The sequence below is a fragment of the Mus caroli genome, unplaced genomic scaffold (assembly GCF_978045245.1).
Source record: "Mus caroli unplaced genomic scaffold, Mus_caroli_1 scaffold_10, whole genome shotgun sequence".
Lineage (NCBI taxonomy): Eukaryota > Metazoa > Chordata > Mammalia > Rodentia > Muridae > Mus > Mus caroli.
Window position 1 is genome coordinate 61,302,670 of NW_028227265.1, and position 18,282 is coordinate 61,320,951.

General features: G+C 41.9%; 1 protein-coding gene across 6 annotated transcripts in view; it reads left to right on the forward strand.

The window, feature by feature from the left end:
* Csgalnact1 (chondroitin sulfate N-acetylgalactosaminyltransferase 1) overlaps nucleotides 1-18,282 on the forward strand; it is a 359,628-nt gene that overhangs the window by 255,608 nt on the left and 85,738 nt on the right. For all 6 annotated transcript variants that reach the window (XM_085843930.1, XM_085843931.1, XM_085843932.1 and 3 more), the window contains one exon: nucleotides 8,697-9,624. In XM_085843930.1, coding sequence (XP_085700056.1) covers nucleotides 8,997-9,624 — 628 coding nt within the window. In that variant the 5' untranslated portion in view covers nucleotides 8,697-8,996. The remainder of the gene's footprint in view (nucleotides 1-8,696; nucleotides 9,625-18,282) is intronic.

Consider the following 18,282-nt stretch of genomic DNA (forward strand, 5'->3'; position numbering starts at 1 on the left):
GTCTCTTCTGGGGGCACACCTGAGGCTAAAGCATCTGGCATACATCTATATGATGCTAATGACTCCATGGAGCATAGAAACCTGGAATCCAGAAGGAAGTGTAGTAACCGACAAGCCTTCACTGGGGCTTTCGGCATGGGGAATGGGGCGATTATAAGGCACCATGTCTATTCAGAGTACATTAGCCACTATGAATGTATCCTTTGCTTTGAGTTAATTAACTATGCAGAGTATTGTAGACACTCTGTCACAGTTGCTATGGTTGTTAAGTACTCTCATTTCAAGAGAAAGGAGATACAAACATGCATCTTTATGTGCACCTGTGCATATACTGAGAGCAATATAGGGAAAGTCTAGGGACTTTCAGCCCTAATCTGACTTCAATCATTTCTTTCACTGTTTTCTTCTGTAGAAACCTTTCCCATGCTTGTTTGACCCATACTGGCTTCTTTACCCCTGTCTCGGACTCTCCCTTCTTGCTCGCAGGCCGAGTGGCTGGTGCAGTGTCCAGCAGGAGATAGATGGTATGGCAATGAGTAGAGAAAACCTTGCTGTGGAACTCTTCTTACATTTATGATAAAGAGAAGCCAGGTGTTAGCAATAAGTCAGAGGCAAAAGACAATAGAGGGATGGTTTCTGTATGTCTCACCTGAACACCATGGTGGAGTGGAGTGCCACTTTATGCCAGGCACGGAGGTACTTCTGAGTGCTCCACCAGCCTCGTGTCACGTGACCTGCATCTTATGATAATCCCCTACTTCTAAGCAATATTCCACTGCTGACACCAGGCTTTTAAACAGGGTTCCCCTAGAACGCTATTAAATTCTTTGGGTTTACTATTTCCCCAAAGTCCTTGAAGTTAAAAATAAAAGATAAGCAGTTTGCAATAAGCACAGATTGCACAGGAGTGAAATCTTGGGCTTTGGAGGCAGCAGCTGCTGCAGAAAGCATATTGAGATTCACACCAGCGAAGGGTTTGGGTGCCAGGTGTTTGGCTTTAGGTTGGGAGGCAAGTCTCACAATTTCTTTGGGCCTCTGCTTACCAAATGGAGGTGTGGTTATAATAACATCTTTCTGACCACATAAGATTCCTATTCCATAGAAAATAGAGTCTGTTAAAATACACTACAATATGAAAAAATGTGCTATTTGAAAGGTGGCATTTTGTGTGAAATTTCAAGCCTGTAACTCTAAGTATTAACTATTCATTTATGCATAACAAGTTATCCCCAAACCTATCCGTTTAAAACCTAGGTATTTATTACATCTCCTAAGAGCTTGGGAGTAGCTGCTTAGCTTGGTGGTTAGCTGGTTGAATCTCCTATGAGGTTGCCCTGAAGTTGTCATGACCCTGTCATTTGAAGACTTGAGTATGGCTTCAGAATCCATATCTAGCCCCACCGGCTGGCCTGTCTTATCTTAGTCTCCTCACTGAGTATTGTCTGGAGATTTATATTTATCACTTCATGATTTGTCCTAAGGGGCCTCCTGAAGAGAGGAAAGGAAGAATCGATGGGAGGTGTAAAGAGAAAGGGAGGGAGGGAGAGGGAATGAGGGAGGAAGAGAAGGAAGGAGGGTGGGCAAGGGAGGGAGGGAGAAAGAGAGAGACAGAGACACACACACACACACACACAGAGAGAGAGAGAGAGAGAGAGAGAGAGAATACTCATTACTCAAATACTGCAGTCTTTTAACACATAGTATGTTACTGGTTATTTAAATCAAGCCGTCAGTATACATGGGACAAACAGATGGTAATAGGAATACCAGGATACAGCACTCTTGAAAGGCCATCTTGGAAGATGACTGGTACAACTAACTGCACATACAGGAATTTGCCAGAGGCCTTGAGGTGAAGGGGATTCTACATGTCTCACTAAGCACAGCTGACAATGTTAGCTTTATATTAATCTGGAGAGTATTTGAAAACGCCGAATAAAAATAAGAATTCTTATATTCTCTCCTTTCCATGCTCGCCCAGGATGCTGTTTTCATCCCCAGGATGTGACTTCGGTATATGTTCTATATACCGAACAGTTGGTTCTTTGCCTGGAGCCCTTTGGCTTCCTTGTAATCAAAGACCTTGCTGTATGCTCCAGAGTGGAGCTGACTGGCAGAGTGGTGCTGGGGCCTTGGCTTACCAGTTCTTGACCCAGCAGACACTGCCAGTTTCTTCCCTTAATCTCCTGGCTTGCCTGCACGTAGAGTGGAGAGGTCTTGTTGAATGTATTGCATCTCCTTGAGTAGTTCCCTTTGTCACTCACAAGGTCTGTCATTGTGCAGCACTATGCTGCCTGACTTGGTCTTCTTACGAAACCACCATCTTTTTTCATGTGTCACAGAATCTCACAGCATCTGATCCACAGGGCCTAGAGTCCTAGAGTCCTTCATGATTTATGACACAAATAGACTTTTGCAGGTGTTCTGTTATGCTATTCAGCTCTCATGAACAAAATGTCTTCTGGGAAAGAAACATCAACTCCATTCCTAATAGCAACTCCTGTCCTGGGTATGGAAAGTCTAATAATATCCACTGCACATCTGGGGCAACTTGCAGGCTCTAGTTGGTTTCATCTCCTAGGAATGAATGATAATAGTACCCATGTCCACTGGCATATCTTAACAAATATTGATTACTCTTAGCACTATTTTCCTCTTTTCTTTTATTATTTTTAAAAAATTTTTCTTAGTCCTTGTTCTCACCCCGCTATTAAAGTAAATGGGAACAGGGCCTTGTATCTTAATAGCATTTGTCTGTTTGAAACCCAAATACCAGTTTCTAAAAAAATGCTTATAAGATGGCTCTTTCTTCCTCTCTCTCCCATGTGTGTGTGTGTGTGTGTGTGTGTGTGTGTGTGTGTGTGTGTGTGTGAGTGTGAGTGTATCTGCTTAGAAGACAGAGAGCCAGCAACCTTGAATGTCAGAGGCCACCCATCCACCTTGGTTTTGATATAAGGTCCTTCACTGAGATCAGGGACCTACAAATTAGGATAGGCTGGCTGGCCAGCCAACCCCAGAGATCTGCCTGTTAATGCCTCCTCAGTTCACTTACCATGGTTTTCTCACTAAAGGGCTTAGAATCAAAATTCAGGTCCTCATGCCTGTACAGCAAGCTCTTTTCCAACTGAGTCATGTGCCCAGCCTCTCCGTCATTATGGTTTAAGTTTCTTGAGCTAACTTGAGCATAGAAGAGATGGGTTGTCTGTTTGTGCTCACTGGAGGTCTGGGGAAGTCTCAGATGATCCCTAGTCTGGGTATGTTGTCAGAGTTGTCCACCTTCTTCTACTTGGAGTCTGGAGAAACTCAATCCATTGCTAGTTCAGTTGACATAGGTCAGTGTCCTTCAGATTGCCTGCCTTTAAAACGCAGGAAGAGCCGCTGATTCCTTAAGCAACCCCTAGCTATGAACTGCAGTTACAACGCTCTCAGGGTTGTTCTAATGTGACAGAGATGAAACCACACCTACACTGAGAATACCCTTGAGTGTGAGAGTCCGGGTCCTATTCAACAGGCTTAGACACTTCACAGGAGTCATTCCCAGAGCTCACTGGAGTGGAAATGAGGCCTTTGTGCTGCATATGTCCTTCAGTCCAACTGGTAAATAGAGTGGCAAGATGTAGAACATCTCAGAATCACCCTTAGGGGGTATCCAGGGATGAGAAAACATTGAGTAAAGTCATTAGTGAGGATAAATATACAAAAATATAAGTGGCAAGAAGTGTGACAAATGCAAGGATTTCTGACAATAATGAAACCCAAGTACCCACTTTTCAACCAAGCATCCCAAATCAGTTAATGACAAGTTTGTCTTCGCCCTCCACATTCCCTCCCTGTCCCTTAGATATCCCAAGAGGCTTAGCTAGGCTAAAAACCTGAGTTCCCTGTCTAAGATTTTTTAAACAATAGCACAGTGTGGCTGAGATCTCATAAAGCTATATTTTTACTGTCATCTCCAATCTGTAACAGTGCTTGGTAATTACATGGTATTTCCATCTGTAAGACACTAACCAGCTTATACACTTTAAATCTGCTTCTCCAACTCTTCTGCCAAGACAAGAGATTGTATTGTACCTCATGGCCCCACTGGCCCAACCTGTGTCTTACTAAAGTGTCTTTTCTGAAGGGGCAATGCTAGCAGAGTGACACCCACGCTGAGAATGGCATTGTGTGGGCTGAGTCTGGGTTTCCACAGGAGCAGGAGCGTGAAGGAGCAGCCTTTACTCATCTACAGAATATCAGCCTCTATCACGTCACCAGCCACTGCATTTGATTGCAAACCAGATTGCTAGAAAGATTAGGACCTCTTTTGTCTGTTAACAGATGCAGAGTTTTGTTTCTGACGTATTGTCTGCTCCCACCATTTTACAAAGAAAAAAACTGCTGACTCTTTGGCGGCAAATTTTGACATCGTATAGTTTTCTTTCTAAATATCTATTCTCTCTCTCTGTAGTCTGTTCATTCTATTGAGAATTTCTTTGGCTATGAAGTTTCTAATTTCATGTAATAGCAGTTGTCAGTTTGGGGGCTATTTGAGTTTTGTGCTTTGGGGATTCTACACAGAACGTTTTTGTCCATATCTGTGTTTGAACTGTTTTTTTTTTTTTTTTTAATATTTATTACTAGTGATTTCAGCATGTCAGGTTTTAAGTTAATGTTTTTGGTCCACTTTGAACTGATTTTTGTACAGGCTGAGAGATACTGATATAATTTTTTTGTTTGTTTGTTTATTTGTTTTGCATGTGGACATCTGGTTTTGCCAGCATAATTTAACATAATTTATTAAATAAGATGGGTGTTTCAAGTTGATGTTTGTAACAATTTTGTCACAACCCTGGTGTTTCTGAGTCTAGTTACCTTCCATGGCCTGCATCTCAGTGCTCAAGGTACAATCATGTTGCCTTGTCACTATGGCTCTGTACTGTAGTTCAAAGTCACCTGTTGTGATGACTCTGGCAACATTCCTTTTGTTCGAGATTTCTTGGTCTTCTGTAATCTCTGTGTCCTCATAAGAAGTTGAGGATCCCATTAATACATTCACGCATTCTATGAGGAATGTCATTAGAACTTTGGTGGAAATTGAACCTGTATGCTACTTTTGGTGATGTAGCCATTTAAAACATTTTAATGAAGAACAGGGTGGGTGATAGAGAACATGTGCTCTGATGCTAGAAAGGGGAGTACTGAGGCCAAAGTGGACAAAGAAGCAGAAAGTTGGGGAAATGAATGACTGTGGGGATTGGGGGGAAATCAATCAAAAGCAAGTATGCAGAAAACACTATAAAGAAACATGTTACTCTGTGTGTTAATTAAAAAATAAAATTTCAGAAGTGTATTTATTTATTCATTTATTTTTATAAAATATTTTGGTTCCTCTGGTTCCCTCTCTAAGATTTCCCTTACTAGTGGAATTTAAATAACTAAATGAATTTCCAAAGCCACACTATCTAGACTTTTACAAAATATTTTATTTGTTGTGTATATATATGCTGGTTTTCTCATTCTGCCACATATATCCAAGGGATCCAAGTCAGGTTACTAGACTTGGTGGGAGGCATCTCTAGCCACTATCACCCAGTCCTTGTAACAAAGGTCTTATGGATAGAACGGATAGTCTATAGCTTTAATTTTCTACTAGTCTTTTTGTTTGTTCCCTTGCTTGCTTGTTTTTGATTTTGTGAGACAGGATCTTTCTGTGTAGTCCTGGCTGTCCTGGAACTCCTTCTATAGATCCACAAGCTGGCCTTGAACTCAGAGGTGTGCTTGCCTCTGCCTCCTAGTACTGGAATTAAAGGTGTGCACCAACACCATCCTAGTTTTAATTTTATTAACCATAGTCTTAATACATTGCTTCAATTAAACCAACTTGACTTCAATCCATTATGCAAATGCAACATTTATCCCATTAGAATTTGTTAGCATGATTGCATCTTTTAAGTTTCACAGCACAATAAATTGTGTTGAATGTTCCATTTCTTTGTTTTTTGATTTTCTTATTTTGTCAGTAATGACAATGTATTTAAAATAAAAGTCTTTAAAATGGCAGAATAATGTGATAACATGTCCTCACTGATAATTTAATACTTAGATATAATGAGCTCATCTGAGAGATTTCATTAAAAACAGCAAGGTGCCTGAACATCAAAACCAAGATGGTTTTAATCACAGAATTATAGTAATTATACAAATCCTGAGATTTTCATCAGACATAAAAGGCTTCCAAGGGCAAGCATGTAGTTTAAACTTTGTACTAATAACTATGTATTGTTCTAATTATAGTTGAGTTTCATTGGGGCCAGAGAAATGCCGGAGAATATATCAGAGAGAAACGTTATACATTAAACTTTTATAGAAAATGAATAAATAAACAAATTCTGGTGGTATGGGGATATTAGGAAGAGGCTTGTCTCATAGACAGTGGGAAGGGCTCTACCATGTGTGAATGCAGAATGAAACAGGTGCATGTTATGTCCAGAACAGACAGTGTGCCTGGATCCTCATCATATCCCAAGTAAAGGGAATGACTGTGGAACCTCTTTCTACGAGGAGATCTGGATGTGCAGCTTGTCTAGATGCCTTCTCATCAAGACTTGGACAGAATACTAGGATAAGAAGGGGTTATTGGCCCAGAACCTAGATTGCTGTGGTTAGGCAAGGATACTATAAAAATAATATCATAATTATAGGGATTATTTAAAATGCTATTTTCATAAAATAGCAAAATGTAGGACTTCCTTGATTTTAAGATACCTGGTATGTAAGGCTACATACAGGATGGTTTTATGAAAATATCTCTAAACAAAAATAATTATTTGATCTGTTTTTGTTGGCTCATTGATTAATTTATGGCCATGATGATGAGGATGATTTAAAAAGGAAGAACACCTCAAAACAAATGTATCAAGAGATGTTGTCTGTCATAGAGGAGAGAGGAAGGGTGGCCTAGGGGACATGGAAATAGTGAGTCAGTCTTGCACCTCCTTTATTACACAGATTCGGTATTGGGGTGCAGTCATTCTAAGAACTAATGATCAAGAAAGATGCAGAAGTCCTCATATAGATGGGAAGAAGTGTGTTGAGTTCTGACAAGAAACATCTTGTTCTTCTCCTAACTCATGCCTTACTGTTGTAAAGTCCTTTTTGACACTAGCAGGACTGGTTGGGAACCATGATGGGACAGCTATCTCAGGTTCTAGACAGGAGACAGCTCTCAGGGATCCTGGATACAGGAGCTGGTGGGACAGCTATCACAGATCCTTCTGATCATGTCATCATTGACATTTTGTACTTGCTTAGTTGACCCTCTGGGTCCCTCCCTACTTGTTGATCAGAAAGCTTGATGTCTATTCTGATGGTTGATGGGTGTGCCTCAGAGGAGAGCATCCACACTGACTGAAGACCTCTGACACCGGTGGAGAAATTGCTGCCAGTAATTGCAGGGTCATGGAAGCTTCGCTTTTGAGCATTAGAATGTAGGTCATTGTGAAGAGTTACAACATACAGAAAAGACAAGTAAAAAAGTCAGCCTCAGTTCTCAACTCAAGTACTATTTGCATTTGATAGTGGTTCCCACCCATCTTCTCATGTTTCTTTTGATGGACACTTGTGTTCTAATTAACAAAACATTCATACTGAACTATCTGCCAGAAACACTTTCCGTAAATCTTGGGGCACGGGTCAGTTGTCTACTGGTTGCCTTAGTGAATGAGCACTCAGCGTCTTAAGTGGTGAGTTGCAGCTTCATGTGACTAAGTGTAGAGTTCATGAGAAATTCAGCATGAGCAAGGTTTCTAAACATGCAATGACCAAAATGGCTTCAAATCAAGTGTACAATGCATCCATGTATTTCTAGCAGCGCTCACCCAAGCTGCATTGGGAGATTTCACTGCAGCCTGGGTTCTCAACAAAAAACGTGTACTTATCACTGCACATGCCCCACAGCACACAGTGCCTGCAACACCTCAGTCCAGAGTCCTGTTATGAACTGCAGTGTTTTTATTGTACATTGCACACAAACTTTCCACTCTGGTAGGTACATAATGTTTCGATTGTAATTAACAAAGGTTTTTAGTATCTCCCTACTGTTATTCTTCAGAATGTAAGCATTAAATTAATATATCTTTGGATTTGATGGTGTTGAAATATTTGGTTTGAGTAAATTGTACATGAGTTTTCTATTTGTATTTTATAAATAATGGCTAAACAAATCTTGACTGGTGATTAGGACAGCATTTTTCAACTATGACTGGAAAAGCTTTAAGCATTTGTTGTTTTTCCTTCCATAAGTACACAAAGTGTTTTTCTTAGCATTGGTGATTATAGAATCAAAATATTGATCAATTCTGCAAAACGATGAAGATGAACTGTCCATCCTACAGTATCAAATATTCAGCCAAGATTGAATTATGTCAAATAACCACATCCACGTCATTAATATGCACAGTTGCTTAATCTTTAATAAATGTTGACTATATATATATATATATATATATATGAATTGCTTTAAGATAAATGTATGATTTATCCTGAGTAAATAATTTGATTTGTGTGCTTATTTTATATACCTGGGATTCTAAAGTATCCCAGAGCCTGTATGCTCCAGGTCAAGTGGGAATTTTTCGATGAAAGGCGGTCCTGAATGAGAAATGTTTAAGTCTGAATAGAAACGCTAAGCATCCCTGTCCTTTGTGTCTTCCCAGGTTCCCTCTCATCTTCAGCATACCAGAAAGGCTATGATGGGAACGAATGAAGGAACTTGGAGGCTCCACTTGACTGACTGTTTCTGTCTAGAAAATCTTCCCTTGGAAGCAAGAGAGCTGTCTCATGTAATGGCTGACTTCTAAAGGCAGGCCATGTTCTAGAAGGAAATAGATGAAATTGGTTCTGGGAACTTCAGTGGCACTGTGGTCTAACCAGAAAAGCCCGTGTTGGGGGCCCTTCTGGTGCCCTGGGATGTTGCATACTCTGGACCTGGATGCCTGGCCTGCACCTGAGTGAGAATGGTCCGCCGCGGGCTGCTGGGGTGGATTTCTCGGGTAGTGATTCTGCTGGTGTTGCTCTGTTGTGCCATCTCTGTCCTCTACATGTTAGCCTGCACTCCAAAAGGCGACCAGGAGCAGTTGGGACTGCCACGGGCCAATGGCCCCACAGGCAAAGATGGCTACCAAGCGGTGCTGCAGGAGCGTGAGGAACAGCATCGCAACTATGTGAATAGCCTTAAACGACAGATCGCTCAGCTAAAGGATGAACTGCAGGCACGCAGTGAGCAGTTCCGCAGTGGGCAGGACCAGGCCAGCGATGCCACCAGCCTGCGCTCAGGCTGGGACCAAGAGCCCAAAGCCCAGGCCGATCTGCTGGCCTTCCTGCGTGGACAGGTGGACAAGGCCGAGGTACATGCCGGTGTCAAGCTGGCCACGGAGTATGCTGCTGTGCCTTTCGATAGCTTCACTCTGCAGAAAGTATACCAGCTGGAGACCGGCCTGACCCGCCACCCTGAGGAGAAGCCAGTGAGGAAAGACAAGCGCGATGAGCTGGTAGAAGCCATCGAATCAGCCCTGGAGAGTCTAAACAGCCCTGTGGAGAGCAGCCCACACCAGCATCCTTACACAGCTGCAGACTTCATAGAAGGTTGGCATGCTTGGAGATTTCAGGGGTGTGGGACAGGGATTGAGGAATTGAGAAAAAATTTTAAAGTAACCCAGAGCCTGAGCATGTCTCAGCTACAGACTTGTCTCGGCAGAATTGGTTGTGAAGTGGCAAGGGGAAGGTTTTATGAGGGACACCAAAGATGTGTTGTAATGTTTGTCTTTTCAGAAACACTTGCTTCTTCTCACTTTTCTTGGAAACTACAGTTTTGTTATTCTATGTTAGAAGAAGGTAGAACTTCATGCTTAGGTTGTTAAAATACTTGTCTGGAAGGCATGAAAACCTGGAATTCAGATTTTCCATATCCAGATAGGCAGGTCGCCATTATAGTAAAGGACCTTGTATGAAAAAAAAAAATCAAATGGCTCTGGAGAGATGGCTCGGTGGTTAAGAGCACTGACTGCTCTTCCAGAGGTCCTGAGTTCAATTCCCAGCAACCACATGGTAGTTTCACAACCATCTGTAATGGGATCTGATGCCCTCTTCTGGTGTGTCTGAAGATAGCAACAGTGTACTCACATACATAAAATAAATAAATCTTTAAAGAAAAAAAAAAGGAAAGAAAGAAAAGAAAAAAATCAGATGGCAATCAACTGAGGGAGACACCCATGCAAATGACCATATACACCAACCCAGTCCCCAAAAGAGAAGAGTTAAAACAACATACAAACACAAACTCTGAAACCCAAGGAGAATATGGAGCAATTCCTTGTATCCTTTACCCTAGACACTTCTAGGACCTGGGTTGGATTGTGAGACCTAAAAGAATTCACAGTACACAGCATTCCCACGTGCCAGAGCCTGCTGGAAGCATACTGCACAGACACTATGTACTCAGGAGGACCCCATCCAGGAACAAGGAAAAGAAACCTCTTATTAGTTATTGGAAAATCTGGTGCTATAGAACACAAGTGACAGAGCCAGGATTCAAACTCAAGAAGTTGGAGAATTGAGTGTAGGTCCTTAACTACACTGTCACTTTGTGCAGATGTCAGAGCTGACAGAAATGAGAGGAGTCATTCACTTCATCATTGGCATGAGTCAGTCTGAGACTTACTGCCTCTATCTCTGATTCTTTAGGAGATAGCTCTCCTCATCTAGTTTCTTGGAGGGTTTGTCATTATCTTGTTGCTAATGGACCCATTAGTACTGGTTCAAAAACCATCTACTAATTTGGGAAAAGCTGTTGAAAGCAGTTAGTCCCATGACTTAATCTCTGGATAGAATCTTCTTCAACACAGCCAGAACTGTAGCCATGTCTATTTAACTGGTACCTTTTTTTCTGTCAGGAAGTCAGGCCATTGCCCCCAGGAAAAGACAGTTCCTCTTTAGTCAAAAATTCTCTCAGGCTGGAGTGTCAGTGTTTGCATTGGAAGTAAAAGGACCTGAGTGCAAGGTCCCAGAATCTCCTGCACACACACATACCACTACCGCATACACACAAAGTCAGGAATGATGGTGCACACTTGTAAGCCTAGTTCTAGGGAGGTAGAGACCCATCACTGTTGCTCGCTAAACAGCCAGCCTATACTATTTGGTGAGTGCCAGGCCAATGAGAGACCTGGACCTGTATATGCATGCATGCATGTATACACACACACACACACACACACACACACACACACACACAGAGAGAGAGAGAGAGAGAGAGAGAGAGAGAGAGAGAGAGAGAGAGAGAGAGCAGATACACACACACTTTATTATTTCTTCTGTTCACTTTAGGCACTCAGCTATCTTGTGATTTTTTTCTTTATATCTTTTTACATTCATGAACTTTTAATATAGAATCATTTTTCACATATCCAGAACTATGTAGAGAAATCACTTGTAAGACTAATCTTTTGCTGAGAGGTTATTTTTTAAATTCATGTATTTGAGATACAAAAAAAAAAAAAAATACATGGCCTCCGCAGCCACTAACCAGTGTAATAATAACCACATGATGAGCATTCAGTAAGAGTTCAGGGAGAGGTAACAGCCCATCTGATGCTGCCTTCGTTTATGAGGTGCTTCTACATATATTATTTTACTAGCTGACCCTCAGGGGATATCATTAAACATCTTTTTAAAGACACCACTGCTCTGCCACGCTCTCCTGAGAATGCTATAGATTGCTGCCCACATACAAAGCAATTTGAAAAGAAGTTGATTACAAATCAATGCCTGCAGCTTGGAATGTTTGCCCTTTTGGTTTCCAATCTGCCTTCATTTTTGAAATCTCCATCTGCTTTTCTTTATCCCAAAGCTTGATATGTAAGGCCAGTCTTTTTTAATCAGCAGTGACACGAGCCTGGGTTTCTTGGCTCTGAGATTTGGCTGACTGTCTGTTAAAGATGTTCTTGTCCAAACTGCCCAGGGTTGAGCCCGTGTATAAAATGCAGCTAATATTCTGAGGGAGACCGACTCACACGTTGCTTCTGAATTTGGTATTAAACCTCAGGTGTGCTGTATAAACGAAGACAAAACACGTTAAATGTATTTATGTATAGCTGATACTTATAAATAGATTGGGTTATTTAATTTGTTATCCACATCAAAGCATTATGGGGGGCATCTTTTATGGCTACAGGATATGAGGTATTTGATATCAGAAGATGAAGGAAGTAGAATTTAAGTCCCAATACGTGGAAGAAATTGAAACAGTATTATCTCAGAACTGAGTGAGATTCCTGTCACTACAAGAATCAGTTGGGAGACCACTGAGCTCGAGGTGGAAATTCTGGTTCTTGTTGCAGAGTGGTGGTTGTACTGAATTATACTTGATCTCAGTCTTGGCTCACTTTTCTTCCATCTACACCTATTCAAAGGGACAGAAGCAAATAGGAAATATCAATGTGAGATCTGTTTTCTATAGTGAGTTTGAGCAGTAATAGGGACTTGGCTAGGAGTAATATATTTTAAACAACTTATTTGCATTTCTAAACATTACTGGAGTGAAAGTGATTCTGTCTGATGTATGAGACTTGGGTAGTCCAAAGTTGGAGTCATTTAGCAAAAGTCCGTGGGAAACTAAGTTAAACAGAAGTGTTCTGTGTGCTCGGGATTTGAAAGGAAGTCAGCAAATCTGCCTGCTCCTGGATTAGCAAGGTAAGGATGGGGTTGCTTATGGATGTACTAGTTTCTTCTCCTGTTGCTATGACTAAATACTGTATAAGAAGCAACTTGAGGATTTGGTTGGGCTTCCAAATTTTAGGAAGTATAGTCTACCATGGTGGGAAACAGCGTGATAGGAGGCAGGTGGATGCTCCTCACTTCACAGTTAGTGGAACAAGAAGCAGAGTGCATACAGGAACTAGGCTGCAACTATAACAGTGCAAGACCCACCCCCAGTTACACACTTCTTCCAGCCAGATTCTGCCTCCTCAATGTTCCACAACCTTCCAAAGATAGCACCACCCACTGGGGATTAACTGTGTAGAGATATGAGGCTATGGGGGCCTATCACATTCAAACCACAGCTTGTTCCAAAGAATAAACAAATAAGACTCATGGGATGGAATGGTAACAGTGATATAAAACTTAAAGCTATGAGGCAGGCAACATAAGCATGGGGTGCTATGTGACTTACAATGACTTCCTTAAACTTCTTCTGAGAATTGGCCTGCTCCTCTGTAAACAAGAAACCTGCTGTGCATGATTGCCAAGGCCCTTCCTAGACCCAGGTGGAAAAGTACCATCCACAGTGCTGGGTAACCCACGGTAAGTCACCTACCTGACCAAGCCCACTCAGTCAGTCAATAGGTTCTCCAGTGTGGGAGTGAGGATTAAAAAAAAAAGATAGTTAGACAACATTGTAGCATGACCCCAGTCAATTCTGAAACTGAAGGCAAATTTAACTTTCCAATCCACTTTTTAATGCCATTTTAATTACATGCGAGTATTTTGGATGAGCAGTACAATAAGGAACTAACAAAGCAATAAGCAAAGTCCTGTGATTACTCCCATGATGGTTGTTTCAAAGGGCTTGTCATAATGACCGAAATACTTGAGCCCACTTCCTTTTCCAAGTCCAAAATCTTGCCTGAAGCCTAGTTCTTCTGTTCCATGCTAAGACTAAAATTCCTGCCTTACCTTACTTCTCTATTACAGCCTAAAGTTAGATTCTTGCTGAAACTTACTTCCTTATTATGCCCTAATGTCAGATTCCTGCCTGAGCTTACTTCCAATGTCAGATTTCTTCCTAAAGCCCATTTCCTTGTCCTTGGCCAATGTCAGACTCCTGCCAAGCGGTACCCCAAAAGGCTTTCCACACCTATCCTATAAAAGGAGGAACTGAGAACGAACAATGATGGCATCTAGCATGGCTGTGACAAGTCTGTATCTCTGTAGAGCATGCAGAATGAGAACATCACATTTCTGCCTATATAATTTATTACCTATAGGATTTATTATTTGTCTCTAAAACCTACGAGAGCAGTAGTTATCTCTCTGTTCAAACTGTCTCATAGGCACCGAGCTTTGTGTTGAATTCTCATTTAATAACATTAAATTTTTGCAACCATTTGGGAAAAGAAGTGAAAATCAGGCAGTGATCAAGCTCCTGCCTCAGAATGTCTAACTGCTCATCTCATTTCCCTACATTTTATTACTTATCCCTTCAGAGGAAGATACACACACTGGTGTTCAATTGTCATTTGTCTTTGATTTTATGTTTCCTTAAGAGGGTAGTGGATATACCCTCTTTGGATCATCCCACAAAGCAATTTACCTTTCTAAATCTTCTACAATGCAAATATCTGACAGTGGGATCCATATGTGATCTTTTAGTGTCTATTGTCCCAGTAGGGTTGTTAGTCACTAGCCTGTGATGTTCTCTTCCTGCAGCTACTGCAGCGGCATGGCAAAAGATTTCAAATGCCAAATAACTCAGCTTGGGGATGTGATGGAGTTGAGCTCTGATTCATTAGAAAGGTTTTGAGGGTACTGTGATTTGAATGTATCCCTCCAAAAAGTCAAGTGTTGACAATGTGACAGTCGTGATGGTTTGAGCACTGAAGGGAAAAGCCTCAGCAATGTGATTTAAGCCCTTAAGAAAGAGACTTCTGGAGCTCTCGGTAGCTGCCCTTCCACCTTTACTATACACCTTTACACAGCACACAATCTCATGCACCGCCCCCCCATGCATGCACACATACATGCATGCATGAAAATGTACACACACAAACATGCATGCATGCAGACACACAAGCACACATGAGGATGCAGGACTCCACAGACAGTAAAACTGCAGCAGTATCATCTTGATCTTACAGAAGTCCAACAGTGTAAAGAAGTACATTTCTTTCCTTTACAAATTATACTGCTTTGGGGATTTTCTTGTAGTTATGAAATTGATTATGAAAAAGGCTATACTGAGATGCCTTTTTAAACCAGGCAATTTGGAGGTTGCTATAAAACTTTGCCACAGGTTGTTCAGTCAGTCTGGACCTGTGCATTACAATCAAGACATTGGGGAGCATTTGAGATTTGGAGGTCCATTGATTATTTGCCACCATGTGACTTCAAGGGGACACTGTGAAGACTTTGTTCAAGCTTGCCTTGTCGAGTCCAGTGTAGCTCTAGGTCTGGATTTTAGCAATCCACTGATAAGCAAATATGCCAAGGACTATACTGGGCAGAAATGAGATCCTTCCTTTGACACTCAAGTCAATGTCCTGCTCATTGTCCGCCACTTGGTGAGGAAGCAGAAATGGTAAGACACATTGTAATGAGTTGCTATGTATCTGGAGATCCAGGGGCAGAAACAGGGAACCATAGGGATTCTGAACCCTGGGTGACCCTTGGCTTATTTTTAGGGTATTGTGGTAGGCACGAAGATGTGGTAGACACAAGAGCAAAGTATGACAGGTCTTGAGGTATGCCTTACTTATGCCTAAGTCAGTGTCTAGAGGAAATTGAAGACATAGATCTCTTGATATTGCTTCTGGGAAGAGGAGGCGATCTGTGAGATATCAGGTTCCTCTGTCACTCAGTCATCTATCCTCTGAGCTCTCAAATCCTGTTTGCCAATGCTTTAATTTCCTACAAGAAGGGATAAATATTACGCATTCTGCAATTAGAGATAAGAGGCTTAAATGCATGTAAATGCTCAGAGTTACATGTGGTGGGGTGAATTCCTCCTTCAGTGATGTTAAGGAAAATAGCTTTGCTTTCTTTCCTGTGTGCAGGAAGTCAACTTCTAGGCATGCCACCCAGACCCCCCAGCTAGGAGGGTTCATGCTAGAAGTATATACTGCTGTCACACAATTGTTTGATGTCCAACATTTTCATGTTGTTCTGGGCTTTCCAGAATTGTGGCTGATCCTATCTCTCACATTTAGATGGTGGGAGGGGACAGTAAAGAAAGAACATTAGTATCAGACAATCAGCTGTACAGTTTTAACACCTTTGCAGAGTGTTAGCTCCATTGACTTTAAAGGAACTGGAAAGCCTGGGACCTGTACAAGGTGTATATTCTATTATATATAGGGAAGAAACTGGTGAAAATGGCTCTCTATTGGGATTGGTACTCTTATTATCCTTATTTGGGGTAAATTAGTTCCCATTGAGCTTTCAAAAGTGAGCATTCACTGTTCTTGACTTAGGTTTTATAATGTAGTGAGAGAGTCTGGGAGGTGGCTCAGTGGAGAAGCACTTCTTTACCATGCATGAAGTATAACGTTCTAGTCCTGGCACTATGAAGAGAAAAGCGAAAAGAAAAGAGGAAGAGAAGGGAGAGGGAGGGAAGCCATGAGGAAGGAAGAAGAAGAAGAATGGAAATGGGGAGAGAAAAGAGAGAAGGGGGGTTGGAAGGTAAACAAGGAGAAGAGATGAGGGGATATAGAGAGAGAAGGGTTGGGGAAGGGAAAGTCTAAAAGGGAACTTGTGATACCATGGGAGGACCAGGATGGAGGAACATTAGGACTCCATGGAGGACAGGAGAACTGGGGCATAGCAGAGGTTGAAAGAACATGTGAGAGGTAAGGGCCGGGGGAGAAGGCAAAGGGCACATCTGTAAATGTGTGTGGCTGGACATGTGCCAGGCTGGCTGCTCAGATGTCAGCTTGCTAAGTCACGCTGGATGGGAATTGTTGCATCTGGAAAAGGAGTCATTTTGAGCTTGGCCTCTAGCTTCTCCAATTAGGGAACAGATTGGGTTCCACCCTCAGACTTCATCAGCATGCATATATGGATTGCCTCTTCTCTGTGCAGAATGTCCCAGCTGTTTGAGAGCTAATAAAGGATAAAGCCAGTTGTCAAGCTTAAAGCCCCAGTAGGATGTTTACGCAAGAAGACAGAACTCAAAGTGAGGAAGACTTGAGCAGAGGGAACTGTCCCTTGGTGCCATGGGCTTTAAAGCAGGTGTGGTTTAGTAGCTGAGTGGTCAAGGGAGAGGTTGAAGGTGGCAGGATATGAGCTGGGCTTAAAGAACAAGAAAAGGGGAACCTCAGGAGGGAAGTTAGGAATTAAATTGGAATCTAAAGGTAGCAGACAGTGGAATACCAGAGTTCTGGCAGACAGACTGACTTGAACAAGTGGCTACAATGATGCTGATGACCATCGTCACCATCAAGCAGGCCCTGAGAGTCACTGGATTGTAGATCCATGAGCCTGAGGGTAGGGCACAGGGATGCTTTGCATCTGGAAGCATGCTTCAGCTAGAAGACCTTGTGTTTCAAGGAGACAGAGGCTAGGATCTTGAGCCCAAATAGCCTCTTCCTCACAACTTCTTCAGGCTTCTAGTGTTCTGCCAACTGCAGTGTCTTGAGGACCCCTGTAACCAGTGATAGTGATTGCTACGGTTTATTCCAGCTGCTTGTATGTTTGAGCACATTCTGACGTTCCATAAACACAATCACATGTAAGTTCCTATTTTCCTGTAATGTGAAGCTCTCATTTTCTCCATTTAGTCCAGGGAGAATCTGAAATTGGAAGAGGTTGAGAACCCTAAGGACGCACAGCTGGCAAGCAACAGCACCACCATGGCAGACTCTGTGGATTCTGCTGCCTTTGCTTGGAAGGTGTCTGACTAAATAAACTCTATTACAGATTCAGAGTGATGTCAGACAATCTTTCTTAAAACAGTTGTGGGACTTGAACACATACCAGGGAGGGGTCCATACTTGTGACTTGTATAAACTTCATTGGGAAGCAGTTAGTTCAAAAGCAGAGGGAAAATATATGTTGGGGAGACAAAAAGAAATAGGCACAGAAAAAAATTACACTGAAGACAAAGTCATTAGTTTCATGTTGTTTTGTTTGAGAGGGTTTCAGGCTAGCCGCAAACTCACTGTATGGGTGAGAATGACTGCAAACTCCTCATCCCACTGTTTTGCACATTTGAAGATAATGATTCATTATTTTAATCAAAGGAAGAACATGTAATACCATCCTATCATTTATTTTCTATGACCATAACAAAATACCACAGACTGGGTAACTTATAAATGGTAGAAGTTTTTTACACAACTGGAGCCAGGGAATTTCAAGACAAAAGAAATTCTAGCCAAACTCATTATGTCAGGAATGCACTCTAAAGTCGGGACTATTGAACCATTCTTAACTTGTCTCCTGAAGATGTCATCTCCTGTACTGGCTGGGTTTGATGCAACTTGTCACAAGTCAGAGTCATGAGAGAGGAAGGAGCCTCAGTCGAGGAAC